General features: G+C 44.3%; 1 protein-coding gene across 8 annotated transcripts in view; it reads right to left on the bottom strand.

Annotated features, from left to right (window-relative positions):
• The window catches only part of ADAMTS6 (ADAM metallopeptidase with thrombospondin type 1 motif 6), a 160,668-nt gene extending 143,501 nt beyond the window's left edge, over positions 1-17,167 (bottom strand). For 4 of the 8 annotated variants that reach the window (XM_052777738.1, XM_052777739.1, XM_052777734.1 and 1 more), the window contains exons 1-2: positions 10,284-10,765; positions 1,395-1,563 (exon numbers count right to left, since the gene is read on the bottom strand). In XM_052777738.1, the coding sequence (XP_052633698.1) occupies positions 1,395-1,563; positions 10,284-10,760 (646 nt within the window). In that variant the 5' untranslated portion in view covers positions 10,761-10,765. Of the gene's footprint in view, positions 1-1,394; positions 1,564-10,283; positions 10,770-11,421; positions 11,809-16,192; positions 16,628-16,868 lie in introns of those variants that run through there. The other 4 variants (XM_052777736.1, XM_052777737.1, XM_052777735.1 and 1 more) reach the window with 4 other exon arrangements.
• Between the last annotated feature and the right edge of the window lie 1,821 nt (positions 17,168-18,988).

The raw sequence follows: 18,988 nt of genomic DNA, 5'->3' as shown, positions 1-18,988 counted from the left end.
ACAGTTACTGACAGAATGACTGAATGTAACCTGGCCAAACTAGCTGCCACTGCTTCATCCTCACTTGGAGAAGAATGACTTACTAAGCATTAATCTAGAAGATAACATCTGACAGAGGCCAATATTGTTTCTTTTTCTAGGGATATAATAATGGTAAAAATTGCATCATCCTACATTTCATAATCCTTTCACTTCAAGAGGCTTAAGTGACAGCTTTCCCTAAAAAACAAACGTACATTAGTACTCTTATTTTACAAACAGTCAGCAGGCAGTAAAAGTTAGGAAACTTGTTTTGCGGTATTAGAAGCATGTAGGTGGAATAAGTCTTCCAAACTAAAACAGAAGTTACATACATGAAGTGTGACATACCCTAAACACACTTAACTGAAACACTCAGGGAAAAACTGTCTCCCAAGCATGGGCCTTTGTAGACAATCTGTACTGTAAGTTTAGTCAGCCAGTGCCAGTAGAACTTACAACCTCCAAAAGAAGCTGAAATAAGTTACATCATGAACAGTGACATTATTTTATTTTAAGATTAGTATTTGTCAGCCTGCCCTGTGCACTGAATCTCAGGGAATACAACTGTCCAGGACTGAACTTTAAAGAACAAGCTATTTCTGAGATATAAACAACTGACAAGATTAGAACATTTTTCTATTATATTAAAAAAACCATTATTTTAGTGCTCTAAAATAACTTGTCAGTTTTACTCCATGCTGTTGTCAAGAAGTTAGTTTTCAGCTTCAGTTTAAGCAAGTGAAAATCATGCCAAAGAGTGAAAAGTGTATTTGTGGAAGTTAAAACTGCTTTACAGGGAAAATATCTCTCAATCAAAACTATATAATCCTTCCCATAAGGCACCTGTAAATCACATATTCAACTATTATGCAATAATGTTAACCCACTGAACCAAAAGCCAGTATCAAAACACCACAAACCTCTGTAAACAAGAAAGATGTGAACTCCAGTTCCAAATGTATTACTGATTGTAACACTAACACATTTAATGTATGTCAAATTCCCTCACATGAGATGGAACACTTACTAAACATTGAGCTGTAATACTCAGTCACTCAATCATGCTTTGCAGTTGGGGAACAAAGTACATTTATAGCACATTTTGAGGAAGCCTGTGCTCATTTCTACCACTGTACACAACACAGGCATAAAACAAGACTTACTCCCAGTGTCTCAGTTTTGAAAGACACTATACTCTCGATCTGAATCTGAAAAAAAAGCAAAACTGCTTTTCAGCAGGGCATATTGTATCACCCAAAAGAAGGATTCCCATTGCTACATTCTCCATTGTCTTACAAGTGAACCAAGCAAGATTTTAAAATACATCTTAAGTTACGATTTTTTTAAAAGGAATGACACTTATACTCACTTACCTGAGACTCCACAGTGACTGTCATCATAAAGATGTTGCTGGTGCATGGTAGATTTTTTGTATATAACATGAGGATGACCGTTCTTATAATTAAAGTTACTGGAATCTTCTGTTATATTCCTTAAAGGCTCGATAAAATACTCTTCATCTTCTGTAGCAATGACTCCATGCTTAAAGAAGAAAATAAGAAAATAAAAACTTACAAGAGACAATATAAAACTCCTATTTAAAAGCTTAACTTTAAAAAACATTTGACTATCATCTATCTCTGTGAAGAAATCCACAACTATAAGCCCACACAGAAAACAATGCATAAGCCAGCTCTCCTCCACTGATTCTAGTGGGAGCAGGAGTAAGCACCTAGAAGCAACACAACAAGAAAAGAATAAAAATATCATTGCCCTGTTTCTGGAGTTCTTTCCCATCATTTTTGGTGGATGTGGTAAGAAAGCAAGAGATATTCTTGATATATGACATATATCTCTTCACAGAGATGTTCCAAAACTACATGATTCATATCGATTAAAAGTGATGCCAAGCCAAAATGGCCTTGCTCAAATAGCGAGACCAATATCCCTCTATAACGCTACACCGGTAGATGCTTAGAGCCACATGCTGCATCAAAGAAAAACAGCATGAAGGATTAATTTTAGAACATATATTCAGGGAAACCATTCAGCATTGTTACATCCAGATGCTTAATCCCAAACCTGAGCTAGTTATTAAAATCAAATTATTAATATTAACTTGGATACACTATTTACAATGCATTTATTCCTTAAAAGGTCTTGCCACAAATCTGGCAAATCCGAGTTGTTGCAGACTGTGCACTAGACCTCATTCTTCATGACAAATCAACATTTTTTTCCTCCTACTGCAGCACAGAATAGTAGATATTCTATTCTCATAACTTTCACATTTGTGAACTCAGCTTCTTCCAAACAGGAAGTGGTTTATAGAAGAAAGGGGAGATTTCAAGCCAACTATGCAATTTCCTGAACCTTCAGCAATTAAAACCTAACTTTAGTAGAAAATCCAGTTTTGGGAGCCTTTTGGATATAGAAATATTGGGGGAATAAGTCCTCACAGACTCCTATACCTATATTTGCTAAATAAAAAAATTCTGGTATCTGTATCCAGAAAATTCTGAATGTACGAACTTTCTACACCAGGATGAGGAGCTAGTCATCAGGTAGGAGACTAGAAGCAGGAACTTCTCCATTCATATCCTGATTTGATGCATCACAAATTTCTATAACACCTTTGATCTGTAAAGCAAGTACGGTGCATGAGACCTTTTTTAAAGGGGGTATCTTTTTCCTCAGATGAGACCTCTATCATCAGCCGTAAGACCACTTGCTCCATATCTGCTCTAAATATCCTGAGGCTGCTTCTAGGATCAGGGCTTGCCATTGCACTCTTGGTCAAAGCTCCCATCCTGCTACTGTTTTGTACATCAAGAGCCTGCTGTTCTTCACTCCTGGAATAACTGGATTTCAATAACAACATAAAACTTACAAAATAAAGAGTCCTGTACAACACATCAGAAAGAACAGTGTTTTCCAAATATAACCCTATTATACATTTCGAAAAATACACATATGAACACAGTGCAGCTTTCAATTACAGAATCCTTACATAGTGACTATAACACTACGTGTTCCTCATCAGTGGTATTTTTCATTATGAACTCAATTATTTACTCAAGAAGGTAACTGTGATGGGTTCACCCTGGCTGGATGCCAGGTGCCCACCAAAGCCATTCTATCACTCCCCCTCCTCAGCTGGACAGGGGAGAGAAAACATAACAAAAAGCTTGTGGGTCAAGATAAGGACAGGAGAGATCACTCACCAATTACCGTCATGGGCAAAACATGGGGAAAATTAACTCAATTTATTACAAATCAACCAGAGTATGGTAATGAGAAATAAAACCAAATCTCAGAACACCTTCCCTCCACCCCTCCCTTCTTCCCAGGCACAACTTCACTCCCGGATTCTCTACCAAGCCCCCAGCGGCACAGGGAGACGGGGATGGGGTTTACGGTCAGTTCATCACACGTTATTTTCTGCCGCTTCATCCTCCTCAGGGGGAGGACTCATCACACTCTTCCCCGGCTCCAGCATGGGGTCCCTCCCACAGGAGACAGTCCTCCACGAACTTCTCCAACGTGGGTCCTTCCCACGGGCTGCAGTTCTTCACGAACTGCTCCAGCATGGGTCCTTTCCACGGTGTGCAGTCCTTCAGGCACAGACTGCTCCAGCGTGGGTCCCCCAACGGGGTCACAAGTCCTGCCAGAAAACCTGCTCTGTGGGCTCCTCTCTCCACAGATCCGCAGGTCCTGCCAGGAGCCTGCTCCAGCGCAGGGTTCCCACAGGGTCACAGCGTCCTTTAGGAACCCACCTGCTCCAGCGTGGGGTCCTCCACGGGCTGCAGGTGGCTATCTGCTCCACTGTGGACCTCCATGGACTGCAGGGGGACAGCCTGCCTCACCATGGTCTTCACCACGGGCTGCAGGGGAATCTCTGCTCCGGCACCTGGAGCATCTCCTCCCTGTCCTTCTTCACTGACCTTGGTGTCCGCAGGGTTGTTTCTCTTACATGTTCTCACTCCTCTCTCTGGCCGCCATTTCCGTCTGTCCCAACTTTTTTTCCTTCTTAAAAATGTTATCACAGAGGCGTCACCACTATCACTGATTGGCTCGGCCTTGGCCGGCGGCGGGTCCGTCTTAGAGCCGGCTGGTATGGGCTCTCTCGAACACAGGGGAAGCTTCCAGCGGCTTCTTACAGAAGCCACCCCTGTAACGCCCCCCGCTACCAAAACCTTGCCACACAAAGCCAATACAGTAACATCAGTGTCTATATTCACCTGGAAGATGCTGGTATCAAATTCCCCCCACAATGCCTTCTTGTTACTTGGGAGTCTAGGATTTTACTAGAAAATAAATCATTTGCTGGTACACTACTGCTTAAATAGTATTGAAAATATAAACGAAATGGTTTATATTTTGGCAACCTGGGTTTGCCAGATGTGCAGAAAGAACCTTGACAGTCTGGACTGCATCCAGTCTAGATGTCAGACATCTGGGTTCAAGCTAATCCTGAGCCATTATAAGCTCTGGTATTATGTTCCCACAGGAAGGGAGTCCTGCAGAGTGGTTCTGGCCAACACCATCAGGCTGTCAACTTCATGCCAAGCCTGAGGAGACAGAGGTACCATCCAACCTGTGGCTCTGTCTCTGCAACAGAGCTGGTCTTAACCTAAATCCGATTACACCAGAGCATACATCCTTCATGTCTGTACTCAAGTCCAGCCAGGTTAACAAGTCTAAGCATGAATGAGACATATCAGATACTGAAACCAATAGTTTTAAGCAGTGAGATGACCTCAGTGGGAGCGAGTCAATTCAGGTGCCATAAACACTTAATTGCAGCATTAGTTCTCTATACAAGTTTGTGTATTTGCAGGAGCAAATACACAAAAACTATTATGAATGTCTGCAAACTATGATCACAGTTCCTTCAGGTACCAGCAGTGAAAAAGGTTAGGAGAGTATCACTAATTTTTCCTATGCATAGCTGACATCTGATCTCATCTGCCCGAACACTGTGGTGCTTTAAGAAAAGACAAGATTTTAATAACATTTAGTTGAGAAACTGCAAATAAATTGTAACTTACACCCACCACCAGGTAGTCAGAACATGTATGCGGTCAGTTGCTGCAGCTAGCCAAGTGATTTGATAAACATTGGAAACGCACTTGCCCTCCACATGCCCTTCACCTAAGTCCAGCATACATATACGATTTTAAACCTAACATTAATTTTGCTTGCAGACAAAACTGTTCTTCCAATATCGAACTGATGCAAGTTGTCTTGGTGAATCACAGTGACTGATTTTTAAGCAGCACTCTGAATTCTGTACATAAAAAGTACCTATGTCAGTGACAACCAGCGTTTATTCTAATTATGAGAAAATTCATGTGGCTAGAGATACTTCCATTGTATATGCATTCAGCAATGCCTGATTAATAAATAGTGGGAATTACACTATTATATCCAAATCAACATTCTAAACCTTGGTTTTGGTTTATAATCTACTATTTGAGCAAAACACAATTTCAGTTGGAAAAGGAGCTTGGAAAAAATGTCCTTTTAAAGCATTAAAAGGAATTAATTTTAATTTTCTTTAGTTTTGCTATTGTATTTGAACAGTTTGTAAATTAAACGTCTGCTCCAAACCGTAAGAAATATCATTAAGACATAACAATGATCAGCAAAAGATTCTGACAATATACTATGACTTTAAGAAAGAAGCTGAATGCCCCAAGTAGGCTACTCCAAGCAACACTCCCAAGATTATTATCTAAAACAGTCTGAGGTCCTGTGTTAACCAATACCACTACAGACTGTCAACTCCTGCTAACACAGGTAAGGTCTGGATCCAGCAGTTTGACATGCTCAGACAAATCTGTGAATCCACATGGAGTTCCCCTAAATTTGTGAAAAGGAATCTTTTTCTGTCAGGCTGTCCAGCTGGGGCCTTAACCTCCTTCAAATGGCGGATGTCCATCAGTCACAGAAGCAAACTGAATTATGGAGGACAAGTAAGTGCGTGCCTTTTTCACACAGTACCACTGTTTTACAATTTCTCCATGCCTTGAATCTTTCTAGACTTTATGCTTTACCCATTTTTAATATAAAGTACTAGTAATGGAAACTTCTGAAAATGTGTCAGTGCTGTTCAGTATGTCTACAGCTGGCTATACACTTCAGTGTGCTTTTATGACTGAAGAAAAAGATTGCATTAGCTTACTGTGTTCTTAAAGATGAAAAACAGAGTGATCTGCCCTGATAGAGTACATCACGGAATCCAAAGACACGATAAAACTAGGACAGGGACAGCTTATATGTAATTTTCTGAATACTAAGCCTATACTGCAAATACATATTAGTACCAAACAGAACTCCAAAGACACTGATCTAACACTAAATCCTTTTCAATATAATTTCTGATCTTTAGAAATTATTTTATAAATTAGACATTACTTTACATATGACTCAAAAATACCATACTATATGCAATTTATAATCTATGAAAGTAGATGCATTCTTTATGGTAGAATCAGCTTTCAAATGAGCTAATTTAAGAAGAATATGAATAATTTATACACATATGAATTTAGGAATACATGAAACAAACATGAAGTCTTCCAGCAAAATAATTTTTTGTTTAACCAAGTAAGGTCATGCTTTTAGTCACAGCCTACTTCTTGTGCCTTCTTATCATTTCTGTTTGGATGAAGACATCTGTGTTACCCAGCACAAATGTTATTCAGTGCATGGAACTTCACATGCCATGGAAATACTTGGCCTTTTACACTGAACATTTCCTTGGAACCATAGTAGCCTCAAAATGTGATTTCACCTCTCATTCACTTTCCTAATAATAATCACTTTCTACACATTTTAAAGTATTTTGCACTACTGGGCTTTTCAGCTCAAAATGAGAAAATCTGCTACTGTGGAAAACTTGTCTGAGCACTCAATTAAGAGCTTTGACACCTGACAGAGGACAGAGGTGGATCAGAATGCAAAAAGTTTGGTTTCTGCTCAATTCCACTACTATGATCTCCAAAACTTTTCTTCTTGCTCCCCTCAGAATTCGACAAACTTCTTTCCCTTGAAGTGAAGTTCTACTCTCTTCAGCCAATCTACCACTGTTTCTTCTCTTTTCTTCCTTCAGTATGACCTACTCAGCTTAGGCAATGCCTCAGCCTTGTTGCCTTGCACCCAACATCCAACAGCCCCGAAATGCTGCTCATTGCAGGCTCTTTCATGAGAAATCCAAACCTGCAATCCATCCACAAATGTAACATCCACTAAAGTAAATATGAGTTTGGAAGCCAGGGAGCCTGCCGGACAAGACCTTCAATTTCCTCACATGACTGCTCACTGGATTATAGAGCTTTTCTCGTAACTTCAGACAATTTATAGCATAATCAGGGCCCAGCAGACAGAAACTGCTGGAATGAAACTTCAGTAAGTAGCAGCCTGTAATTCTGGGGCACTTGGTAATGACAAATATAGAGGGAGAGGCTGAAACAGGAAACAGTGACAGGGAAATGAACTGACTGCTCATCACTTTTATTATAATGAAACTGAGAGAAAGCCCTCCTTGTACGAGAACTCATTGTGTTCTTCAAAGTCATAGAACTTGGGTTAATTAGATCATGGTCTCACCTGACCACCCTGAATAACTAAACAGAATAACTCAAAATATTCACCAAGGGGAAGAAATCTGACTCATTTGGCATTACTGACGCCCAACAGGACAACTGGAATAAATGGAATGCTTAAATTCTGCTTGTGAGCAACACTCACTGTTAAAGATTACTACTGGTTTTAGAGTTAAACTTAAAATGACTGGCTTTGAGACAGATGTTAATCAAGGACTATGCAGAATGTGACTGGCAGTCTCTTACAGACCAACAATCAGACCAGAAAATTCAACAAATGCCTTAAGCACGACATATTCTGAACTATCACTAATTCTAAAACAAGTAATATTGTCTTCAGCATTCACTGCCAATTGCTTTATTAAACATGTTCTAACCAGCAGCTGTGTAACAAAATATGCATCAGTAGGAATCATCATTTAAAAATAACTCTGTGATGGATTTATCTGAATGGAGTGGTAACTCCCATACTCAGTGCTCTGGAAGGCCCTGCCAACACTGGATGACAGAGGAGTTTCTGTACAGTAGAGGATGACACTGAGTCAAGCCTATTACTGCACCACTCTGCAGGATTCCTGCCTCTCTGAGCAAGAGCCTTGTGTCACCTGTGCTGCTGCTTCTGGAGCATGACAGGAGCCTCACATGCTTGTGACTAGGCCTTTCTAGGAGACGCAGTGGACACCTGACACTTGCAGTCCCAAGTAAGAGGCATGACCGTGAAGAACTCGAGAGTGCCAGTCGTGGGGTGACCGGAGACAGGATTAAGGCTGCCTTAATACCTGGAAGAAATACGTAAGAGCTGATGACAACTAAAAGCATTGAAGATGACTATTTAACTCGGAAGCATTCCACACTAAAGTTAACTAAATTTTAACTTAGAAACACCAAGTTAACATACTGACACCCAGAACCACAGAACAACAGGTGGCCTCACTCCAGCAAAACAGCAAGGCTGAGGGCAGAAGGAAAACGTGCAGCAATGGGAATGCTAAATGTCACCTCAGAGTGTAAGGCACAGAAGCAAAAAAAAAAGATTCTGCTTCACCATGGCACCTTCCATGCTGCGAAATTCTGTGAAGAGAAGAAGTGCCAGGAAGAGCGAGAGATGGGCAAAGCTGATAGGAAAACATGGCCCTTTTACTGCTTCACCCCACTCTTGTTTTCCTAACATGAAAGGAAAACCAGTCGGTTAAGGCAAGAGCAGGCATTCTTGGCTCAGTCCTTGCCCAAGGTCTGAGAGGAACTGACATGGGAGCACCATGGCATTGACTGCAGGCTCCAAGGGGACCAACCAGTCTGTGCCTCAACTGGCAGAAACTCTGGAGATACAGAGGCATGCAGCCTCTTTTAGCAGTGAGTGCTGAACGCGAGGATTTGGTCTCCATAGTATTTTTAGCTGAAGAGAACTCAAAAGCAAAATGATTAACTGTATTAATTTACTAGCTTATATAACCGTGACAAAAAAGTTACTATACGGGAACTGCAAAACCAAAGCAAAAATTGTACTTAATTCAGACCTATCCACTACTAGTCTGCATTAACTAAGCTGTGATACCACACTCAATGCAACACCATTTTAACTAGTAGCTGGGTGTAACGCAACCTGCCTAGGTCTGAACCAGTTGGCTTTTGTTTGTACATAACATCCCAGGATGCATTATTCAATAGCACTTCCAAGGATAAACAGGAATTAGTTTAGCAAGTCTGTGTAATCTTTTTTTTTTTCCTTAGCAGTTAGTTAGATCTGTCTAATCCTAACAAGGAGATTGACCAGTATTCTACTGTAATTGAAACCAGAATGAATAACCATAATATATACATATATTTTTACTAGAGAAATTACTGGCTCTTGATTTAGTCTTTCCTAGTCATGCCCTTCTATTTTAGTACCTTGTTACTCAATAGTCTGTTTTTTAATTTTTTTGCATTTGTTTTCTAATTTCTGTTGGGAATAAAAGCAGCTTTTTCCCATGCAATTACTACCATCATGTGATCAAGAGATCAACAGTGAAACGAGATGAGAACAAAAGAGATGAAAATATCTAATCCTACTTTTAAATACAACTGTTTACAATTTGTAAACAAAATACTTCTGAAAAAGGTAAGTAATTACTTTCTGATGCTGGTACTTCCAAAGGATCTACCTTCCTCTTCACTCTTTGAATTTATAGCAATGATCACTTCTACAGCAAGCAATGCCTCTTCCCTGTTATTTACTCAAAATTTTTAAACCCAAATTCTCAGAGACAACAAGCAAGTGTTCAGTTCAACCCATGTCTCTCTGGAGAGAGTCAGCATCCTGAAGGATCCACTGTTTCCTCCTCCCTGCCCCTTGAGCTTGCAACATTTTTATAACCTGCAAGGATCTCAGCACAGAGCTAATCTTGCAGCCCTAGTGCAGACACTGTAAACACTGAAAATGTTGCCTCCTAAAGGACTACAGAATTGGGTCTTAGTACTTAAAATTAAGCTTGAAAAACTGATTACTACTTTTCCCCGGGACCCAGATCAGGGTTTGGGAGTTTTCTGCACCTTCCCATCTGATTGCTTCTCACACAGACTCAAAAAACTGTAAAATATGCCAATTAAGTTCTTCTGTAATTTAAAAGGGACAAGCACACTATTATACTACAACACACAATGTGCACTTACCAGACCATTGCAGTTGCTTAAGGCCACCTTAGTTGTTCTGTGTTGGTCTTGCAAATATCCTGTGTAATAACAGTGGTCTAAAAAATCGTGCTTCCATTGCGGTCCATCTTTTCCCCAGTACTCTACTGTAAAATGTCTGGACACCAAATCTGTGTTGAGAGTCAGGTTTAAATGAAAGTGCTTGCCATAGGCAGAAAGTTTAAAAAATAATTTAGATGCTGCCAGTTCTTGGTCATAAGGGTCTGTGCTCCTCCTCCTTCTTGAGGGTTTAGCATTTTTCACAGTAAAACTGAGGAAGGCTCCATTCTGATCAACTCTTACTGGGATCGTTAGTTGGTAGTGTTCAAGGTAAGACAGGAATTCCTCTTTGTAGTCACAAGGTAAGACAGTCCAGGGAGCGGGCATAGAAGAAAAGAAAATATAACAGGAAACAACAAGTAGTAGTATAAATATAAACCATATGTGGCTAAATGTCATCACCCTCATGATTAAAAGCCATTTTCAAGTAAACACAAGATACTAAATAAAATAAAACATTCTTTTCTTTCTTTTTACATCAAGAAAATGTGTTCCATTTCCTATTAATTCAATGTCACTGGAAACACAAAAGTTTTTATCTACACGTCTTTTCCTATTTACCCCAAATATGTAAACATTTGGGGCTAAATTCTAACCTAAGAAGGACACATTCTTCCCAGTGATACCATTCAAAGACAAAAGCTATTAGATCCACCTGCAAGAATAGAAACAGTAGTAATTAAAAGTATTATACTGTAAAAACATGTAAATGGCTCTTCATTTCATTAAAAACTATAAATGTTAATGGATCAAAGCAAGAGTTGATCTTTACTTCCTAGTCTAAAACATGTTAATGTTGTTATGGCAAGTCTCTAAACGATTATCGAGTACCACATTTTACTAGATTTAATTTGCAAGGCTTTCCCCACACTGAGACAGAAAAATTACAAAAAATTTAATCAGATTTGCTGTATTTAAACTTCCATGACAATGAATCATGATAAAGCTAAGAGCAGAGCCCATATGATCTCATTAATTACATAAACATGGTTTAGAAAATACTACCCAAATGCAATGCAAAAATAGATGCTTCTTGTCAGCCACAGAGGTCAGACCCTACCTTGAGAACTATATGAAAGTCTGTTGTCACTGTGAAATTCTGATGAAACCATGACTAGGCTCAAAATCCATGTCCACGTCTTCCAAAAAATTTCCATAATTTAGAAAAGCAGAAAGCTCTTTTTTTTTTCCTCCTTGGAGAGCTACCTGTGTGCTATGGAGTTAACTCCACTCCAGAATCGCACCATAACAGGTATATTTATTTTATACTACTTCCAAATTAACTATTGGATGTTCCACTTTTTGACAGGTATTCTTTTCCAACAACCTGTACTTTCTTCTATATCTGCAGTCATTTTCTCAATTGAAAATAAGTATTTGTAAGATTCCTTAAGATACCAGTAAGACGTTAGACGGGATAGTTACTGAACTTGCTCCGTTTCTTCTCCTGAAAAACGAAAGAAAATGAGTTAAGGCAAATTCTTTCTACTAAAATAGATCTACACTGCAAAACACTAAGCCATCATAGTGAACTACACAATGTAAGATTTTGAAATAAAATTCAACCATTATCACTTCTATGGTCCAAGGTCACAATCTTACAAAAAAACCCATGAATTACCATTAACCTTAACAGCAGATCCATACAGCTTAAGATGCACATGTTGACTTAATGTTAAATAGGCCTAAGAATTCATAAAATTAAGATTTCTTGTTGCTCAAATACTGTGTTCAGACTTGTTCCAGCTATAATCAATGCTATGCACTCATTGATTTCAGCAGTGAATAACTAGACCCAATACACTAGTAGACAAAAGAAGACCTGGGAAAGAATCCAGAGTACAGTTATCTGATCTTTCTGCAGCACGTATTCTGTTATTACTTGGGCCTGGGTTCTGCTTATGCAGGCAGAATTCTCATTCACTTAAATGGGAATGCTGCACATTCTAATACCAAGGAACAAATTTCAGTATCTGAAGCTATTCATCATACACATTCTAATTTTTCAAATATTTGTTGTCAAAAATATTTTGTATGTATCTTAACTACAATTTGCTGTAGTAGAATATATTTTTATTTTCATTTTGCAGGTCATGTGATTAAGCAAATAACATGTTTGGTGGGGGTTTTTTTTTGCATTTAAAACGCTATTGCAGTAATACTAAAAAGCAGCTCCAGCTGCAGCCAGGGATTAAATGGAAGATCTATGCAATCAACCAACAGTCCAGTATCATGGGATACCAAACCATGTGTTTTGTCAGCTGGTACTAATCAGTCCTCTTAAGCACCCGCAGCACACCTGTGCATAGAGCAAACTCTGCTGCAGCAGACAATGGAAAAACAGAACACCTAAGGGAAGACTGTTCAAAAACAAATTTCCAAAAGCATACAGAGTCACTTACACATGCACCAGATAAATGTGCCTTTCTAAAATTCTGGGAATGATTTACAATACTCATTCAGACAGGCAATACCCCTGCAGCCAGTGGATTATTTGTAAAGGTTAAAGAGCTGTAGCATGACAACTCAAGAAAAAAAAACGTCATGCAAATCTTATCTACTAGCATCACAGTGAATATTAGGAAACTTCTTAGCCATTTTGAAATACATCTAATTATTACTGTGTAAATGAAGTTAATCTGATCATTCCAATACCTGTATTTTAAATACGTTTCAAGACAGCACACAGGATTTAATCAGGTTTGTAGAGGGCATAAAAGATACTTTGCAAGCATAGCTTGGCTTAGCGGTATTTTTTCCTGGGGAAGCATAAGGATTTAGTGATGCCATTCACATGCGGCAAGGCCTTAAAGCATATTAATAAAACCTCTGGTCTGGTCTTCCATATGAACCCTTTATTTCCCAGCTAATATTTAGTTACAGCTTTTAGACTTTTACAAGTTTTGAAGACACATAATCAACACCATACTCTTCAGCTACATCAGTACACTAAATAATGTGCCTTATTTCTAATGTGAGAACATCCACTTTCAAATTCCTGTCAGCGTTATCTTGCTTCACCCATCCGCTAACAAGCTGCTTTCTTCTCCTTGCATGGATAGTTATAATCTGATACAAGCACCTCTTGACACATCCTGATAAGCAGCTCAACCTATTTGGTTTACCTCATGCTGTACAATCTAGTTTCCAGATGTCTGAATACTTCTGCAGTTTTTTTCTGAACCCTTTCCAATTTGTCAGCATCCCTTTTCATGCACAGACACCAGAATTGGACACTGTAGTCCAGTAATGGCTCATTACTGCCATATATACAGGTAACATTGCCTCACAGGTTTTACTTAGCCAAAAAATTGTAACGGGGAGCTCATGTTCAGCCTGTTTGGCTGATAATAAGTTATCCTAACATTAAGATCTGCAACTGTAGTAGCTAAGGAGCTAGGTTGCTCAGAATACTAGACATAAACTACAGTGCCCATTGTTTAGACATCAACAGCCACATGGTGGGCATTGGTCAACAGTGTCCAACAGTCACCCACACCTAGTGTCTTTGCAGGGGTCTGTGTGAAATGGCCTCCCTCATTCCAAGCTTCACACAAGAAAAATCTCCTTTCACATTAAGCTTGGTGGAAGTTTCAGCAGAATTTTTAACCTCCTTTCCAAAAGTATTATAGCCAGCTTGAGCATTGATACAAGCAGACCACACATAGCTATATTAATGCTCTGAGTTAAGGAGTAGTTAACGGACAGGTAACTCCAGATATAGTACTTCCAGTATGAAGTTTGGTAGGAACCTCAAAGCGTAAACTGTCTATACCCTTTTTTTTTTTCCTCATCTTCCTCGGTAGCATTTAGTCAGCATTCCACTTCTCACTGTTGTCAAGATGACACATTTGGTCAACACTAAGTTTACAGTAAGAAACGTTTTCTCCCTCGTGGCTAAACTACACGTTCACCCACCGCTAAGGGCAGGTGTGGCTCCGCATCCTGAACTACTACCTAAAACCGCAGCTCCCACCTAATTATAAAAGTTCTGCCCACCAGCAAAGAAAAAGTACGAGATGTTTTTCAAAATCCAGGATGCCGATGACAAAGCAGGTACGTGGCACTGGCATTTCTGTGCAGGCACTGATGACAAGAGTGGCAGTGCCGACACTGATGCCATGAGCTTCCTACCCACTGCAACTCAATGAGGAGAAAAAAGGCCATAAACACATACGGGAAGACTTTGGGGCAGGAAGTGGATTACGGGGACGTGACTAGCCAAACTGCTCAGACCAGTCACCCAGGGAGCCTCCATCTAAGCAAAGGCGCCTTGGGCAACTAGAGCATCCCTTCGACTGAAGGCAGCTTAAGTTTTAGGAAAGGCAAGCTGCCAGCAGACCGCTGTCCCAAGAGCATCACCACACTTGCTGCCTCCCCCGGGGACTGCCACATCCCACTCTGCTCCCGGGGTCTCCACACCAGGGACGTCCACCACAGAACCGTCAGGCTCCAGCACGCGGCGGTGGCAACGACGACGATGACGAGGTCTCCCAGTAGCAGCCGAGGTGCCGAAACAACACGACACCGCAGCGCCGGATCACCCAGACCAACCGGGCGTTACGCTTCAGGGCGGAGCGGACTGGTCGAGGGAAGCGACAAACGCGTCGAGCTCCGCGGCGGGCGGGAAACGGCCCCGCCACGCCCGGCGGGCGGGGGGAGGGGGGAGTCACCACGCTCCCCCGCCCCCCGGCGGGCTCGGCCCCCGCGTCGCCTGTGGAGGTGCCCGCCGTCTTCCCGCCCTCCCCAGCCCGGGCGAGCGGCAAGGAGCGCCGCGGTGAGGCGCGGCCAGGGGCGGCCGTCCGCGCCGGCAGTACGAGTGGTTGCTAAGGAAATGCGGAGGCAGGGCGGGCGGGGACGGGGCGGGCATCAATCACACAAATTCAATTACAGGTATCGGGGCTGGCCGTGAAAAGCGTTGCCGGGCTTGAAAAGCCGGGGATTAGCCGTGGCCCTTGGGAGTTCCCCAGGCGAAAACAGCGACGCACAGACAGCGCCGGGAAGGGCTCGGTGAAAAGAAACGGGGGCCGGGGGGTGGCGGGGTGGGGGACACGTACAAAGGGAAACGACGGATCCTTCCTCCCCGGAAATTAACCAGAAAACGACGCGCGAGGCATAGAACTGCTGCTGTGCGTGCCCCCATGGACGGCGGGGCCGGCCGGCCGCCCACCGCCCCACTCCCGCCCCGGAGGGGGACGGGGTTGCAGTCGTATGAACAGTCCCCCCCCCAGCCCCGCCTACCCCACGGTTCCCCCCCGGCCCTGCCCGGGGGTCAGCTGTCACTGCGTTTGGGGGGGGGGGGGGGGAGGATGCAAAAAAGCGAACACAGGCACCCCCACCCACCCAAAAAGTCAACAGACTAGAAAAATACATGGCTATACATACAACCCAACACGTATACACATACATATTATATACACACGTCTGCACGCACAAAAAGTTAAAAATCCCTAGTATTGAAGCCAGTTGGAGGTCGCCAGACACACATCCCTCAAAGAAAATTCAGAAGGAAAAAGGGAAGAAGAAAAAAAAAAAAAGCCCTCCTCCCTAGAGAGGCTGAAGGGAAGAGTCTGGTTGCTGTGGTGGAGTTGATCCTAAAGTTAACTTTCAGCAGCCCATTTCCAGACAGCAGCGCTGAATCTATTTGGATAAAACGCGTGTGACCCAGACACTTGGCGTTTGGCCCAAACGCGTTGCACCGGCAGCCCAAATAAAAACAAGAGTCTGACTCTGACTCTCCCTCTCTCTCTCTCCTCTCTTGTACAACAATGAAAGAAAATAGCGAAGACAAAACCCGCACACGCATCGCCAGGCAGCGAGAGCCCACTTACCTCCTCCCACCAAACAAAGTCCCTTTTAACCCCGGGCCGCTGCGGACACAGACACACACCGATGAACACGGCACCGCGGGGTTAAGAGTCTGGCAAACCCCAAGCGGCTCGAAGTAAATCAAAACCACACGCTTCCATCTTCCTGATGAGCCCGGCGAGAGCCCGACATCCCCGCCAGCATCGGGCTGCGGGACGGCGGCCGCCCCGACCCTCCGAGCCCCGGCACAAAATATGCACTTGTCCGACTTGACCGCTGCAGCGGACAACGTCGGACACGGCACGACCCGACCCGGGATTCCTAAAGTTAAAGCAATCCGGAGTAGCTGTAGGTTGTCGTTGGGGCTTGGGGGCTGCTTTGGTTTTCATCTGTTGTTTGATTTATTATCTCTTTTTTCCTCCCTCTACCAACGATTTAGTGTTAAAAGTATGAAAAACCTAAAAAAAAAAAAAAAAATGCACCGTTCGAGACCGTACTTCTTAAACCACTACTCTCTTCGGCTGAAAATCCTCGCAGCCCCTTCCCCCATCCTCAAAGGTTTCTGTCTGAAATTACTCCAAATCCACCTCGCCTAATGCAATATAAACCTCCCCCCGCTCCCCAAAGTCCTGCACGCACCATTATTCGGGACACAAGAAAAGCAAAAAGTTTCATTGAATAGCGTGAAATCTTCCTTACCGTTTTCATCTTCAATTTCTGATATAAAGTAAGTTTCAAACAATAGAGATTGCACAGGACGATTCCCGTATTCCTCTCTGCTTTTCCCCTCTGTGCAAGCAACCATCAGGCTTATATTCTCCAACAGAGTAAAATTCTCTAGCCTTCCTAAAAGGGGTTTTTAGAAAACGGGCTGGCTTGGCAGGAGGAAGGATGCCATCAATTCACCCAACCTATCACCCTGCACATTTTGTCTTTCCAACAAAAAAAAAGGGGGGGGGGAGGAAGGAAGGAAAAACAGGCTTATATTGGGGTGGGGGTGGGTGCCCTCCTCTTGAGCAGCCTCCTCTGTGCAAAATACCATGTGAATATCATCTGAGTACGGGGGGGGGGGGCGGAGAGGGGGGGAGCGAGAGACAGAGAGGGGGGAGGGGGGGGAAGAGGGAAGGCAAGCAGAGCAGGAAGGACTCAGGAAAGTTTGGTTGAAGTAGCCCCAGACCTCCTCTCGCTGCCGGCCCCCGGCCAAGCCGAGCGCGGCGGCAGCAGGGAGCCTTGGCAGCCTCGCCCGGGGGACGGCGCGGAGCACGCTGACGTCAGCCTGCAGATGTGCCCCGGGCCGGCGGCGCGGCTGCGCATGCGCGCCCCGTCACGTGGCGGCGGCGAGGGGGGCAGGGGTACAGTCGGGGTAACGAAAAGCGGCGGAGGGGGGCGGGGAGGCCGCGCGCTCTTCGCGGCGGGGGCGGGATAACGTCCCCGGTGCGACCCCCTGCCTGGCGCCCGCCAGCGGGGAGCCCAGCCCAGCCCAGCCCAGCCCAGCCCAGCCCGGCCGCAGGGAGGTGCCGGGACGGCCGTGCCACCGCTGCCGCAGCCCCGGTGTGCAGGCGGCCGGCGCCGGGACGTTGCCGGTGGGCGGTGGGGCGGGGCCGGGCCCTCCTCCCCTATCCCTCCCCGCCGGCGGCCCGGTTCGCGCCCCATAACGGGCCTGAATAAAAGAAAAAAAACTAGCACCATTTGCAGCTGAGGCAGGCGGCGTCCGAAGCCCGCGCGGCAGCTGGGTGACCACCGCCGCGGCGCCGGGGCCCGCGCAGCCCCGCGCGCAGCGCTTTCGCTTTTATTTGCGGCGGGGGACCGGGTGGCACCGGGCTCGGGTGGGGGGCGGCGGGGCCAGCCAGAGCGGGCGGCCGCGCCGCGGCATCGCCAGCCCCCATCTGGAAGCGGGAGGAAGGTGGGCACGGCAGCGGGTCGCGGGCGGTCCGCGGGACCGCTTGTGTCCCCTGAAGCAAGCGAGCGGCGGCGGGGGGGCGGACGGAATCTGAGACTTTCTCTCCTAACCGCCGAGTTAATTTCCGATAGCCAAAAAAAAGAGAGGGGGAGAAAAAATAAAAAAAAAACAAAACAAACACACCCCCTTCCTGAATCGAGGTTCTCGGGTTTCGAGCTTCTGCTAAGAGTGTTTCCCAAACGGTGCGGGTGCTCGTTTTCCTGCCGAGCCGGAGGTAGTAGGTGTAATTCCTCTGGTGAATCTGTCATAGTTGGCTGGCCTGTGAAAGGATTTGCAGGCGAAGGTCCCAGAGCGTAGCAGCTCCGGGACTTCTCCGAGAATCGAAAGAACAGGATCAGCCTGCAGAAGTCAACAGCCTGCCGAGTAACCTTCGTGCTCAGGACGGGCTGGCTGCCCGCCCCCAGAGATGGAGAAGTCGGACCCGGGGCTGGCACTCACCTCCACAGATAAACGCCGCGTGCTTACCTCTCGCTACGAAGCGCTGCTATAGTGGAATTAGGTTCTACGTCTAAGGATGTGAAATTTCTTGCGACAGTAGCTCTAGCAAAATAAGCACAACCAACCCCCTAGAAAGCTAGTCGCATTTGTCGCCACCGGTGCTGAAACTCCGCACTAAATACGACAAGCACTTACTTGTGAGATCCTTTTACAGTCGTTGGGCAAACTAGTGTTACAGTGGTTCAGGGAGTGGCAGAACGTACCAGCGCATTGAAAACCGACCGATGCTCCTTAGGAACATGGGCGCTCGGAGAGGGAGAAACGCCGCGTCCTGGAAACACGTCGCCAACCTGCTCCCGGCGGGTTAATTGCTCGTACCGAGGGCGCCATCCCGCGTCGGCGGGAGGGGAGGGAGCGCGGG

The sequence above is a fragment of the Harpia harpyja genome, chromosome Z, assembly GCF_026419915.1.
Source record: "Harpia harpyja isolate bHarHar1 chromosome Z, bHarHar1 primary haplotype, whole genome shotgun sequence".
NCBI lineage: Eukaryota > Metazoa > Chordata > Aves > Accipitriformes > Accipitridae > Harpia > Harpia harpyja.
The sequence above is the reverse complement of the archived record's forward strand: the minus strand, read 5'-3'. Positions and strand labels throughout refer to the sequence as shown.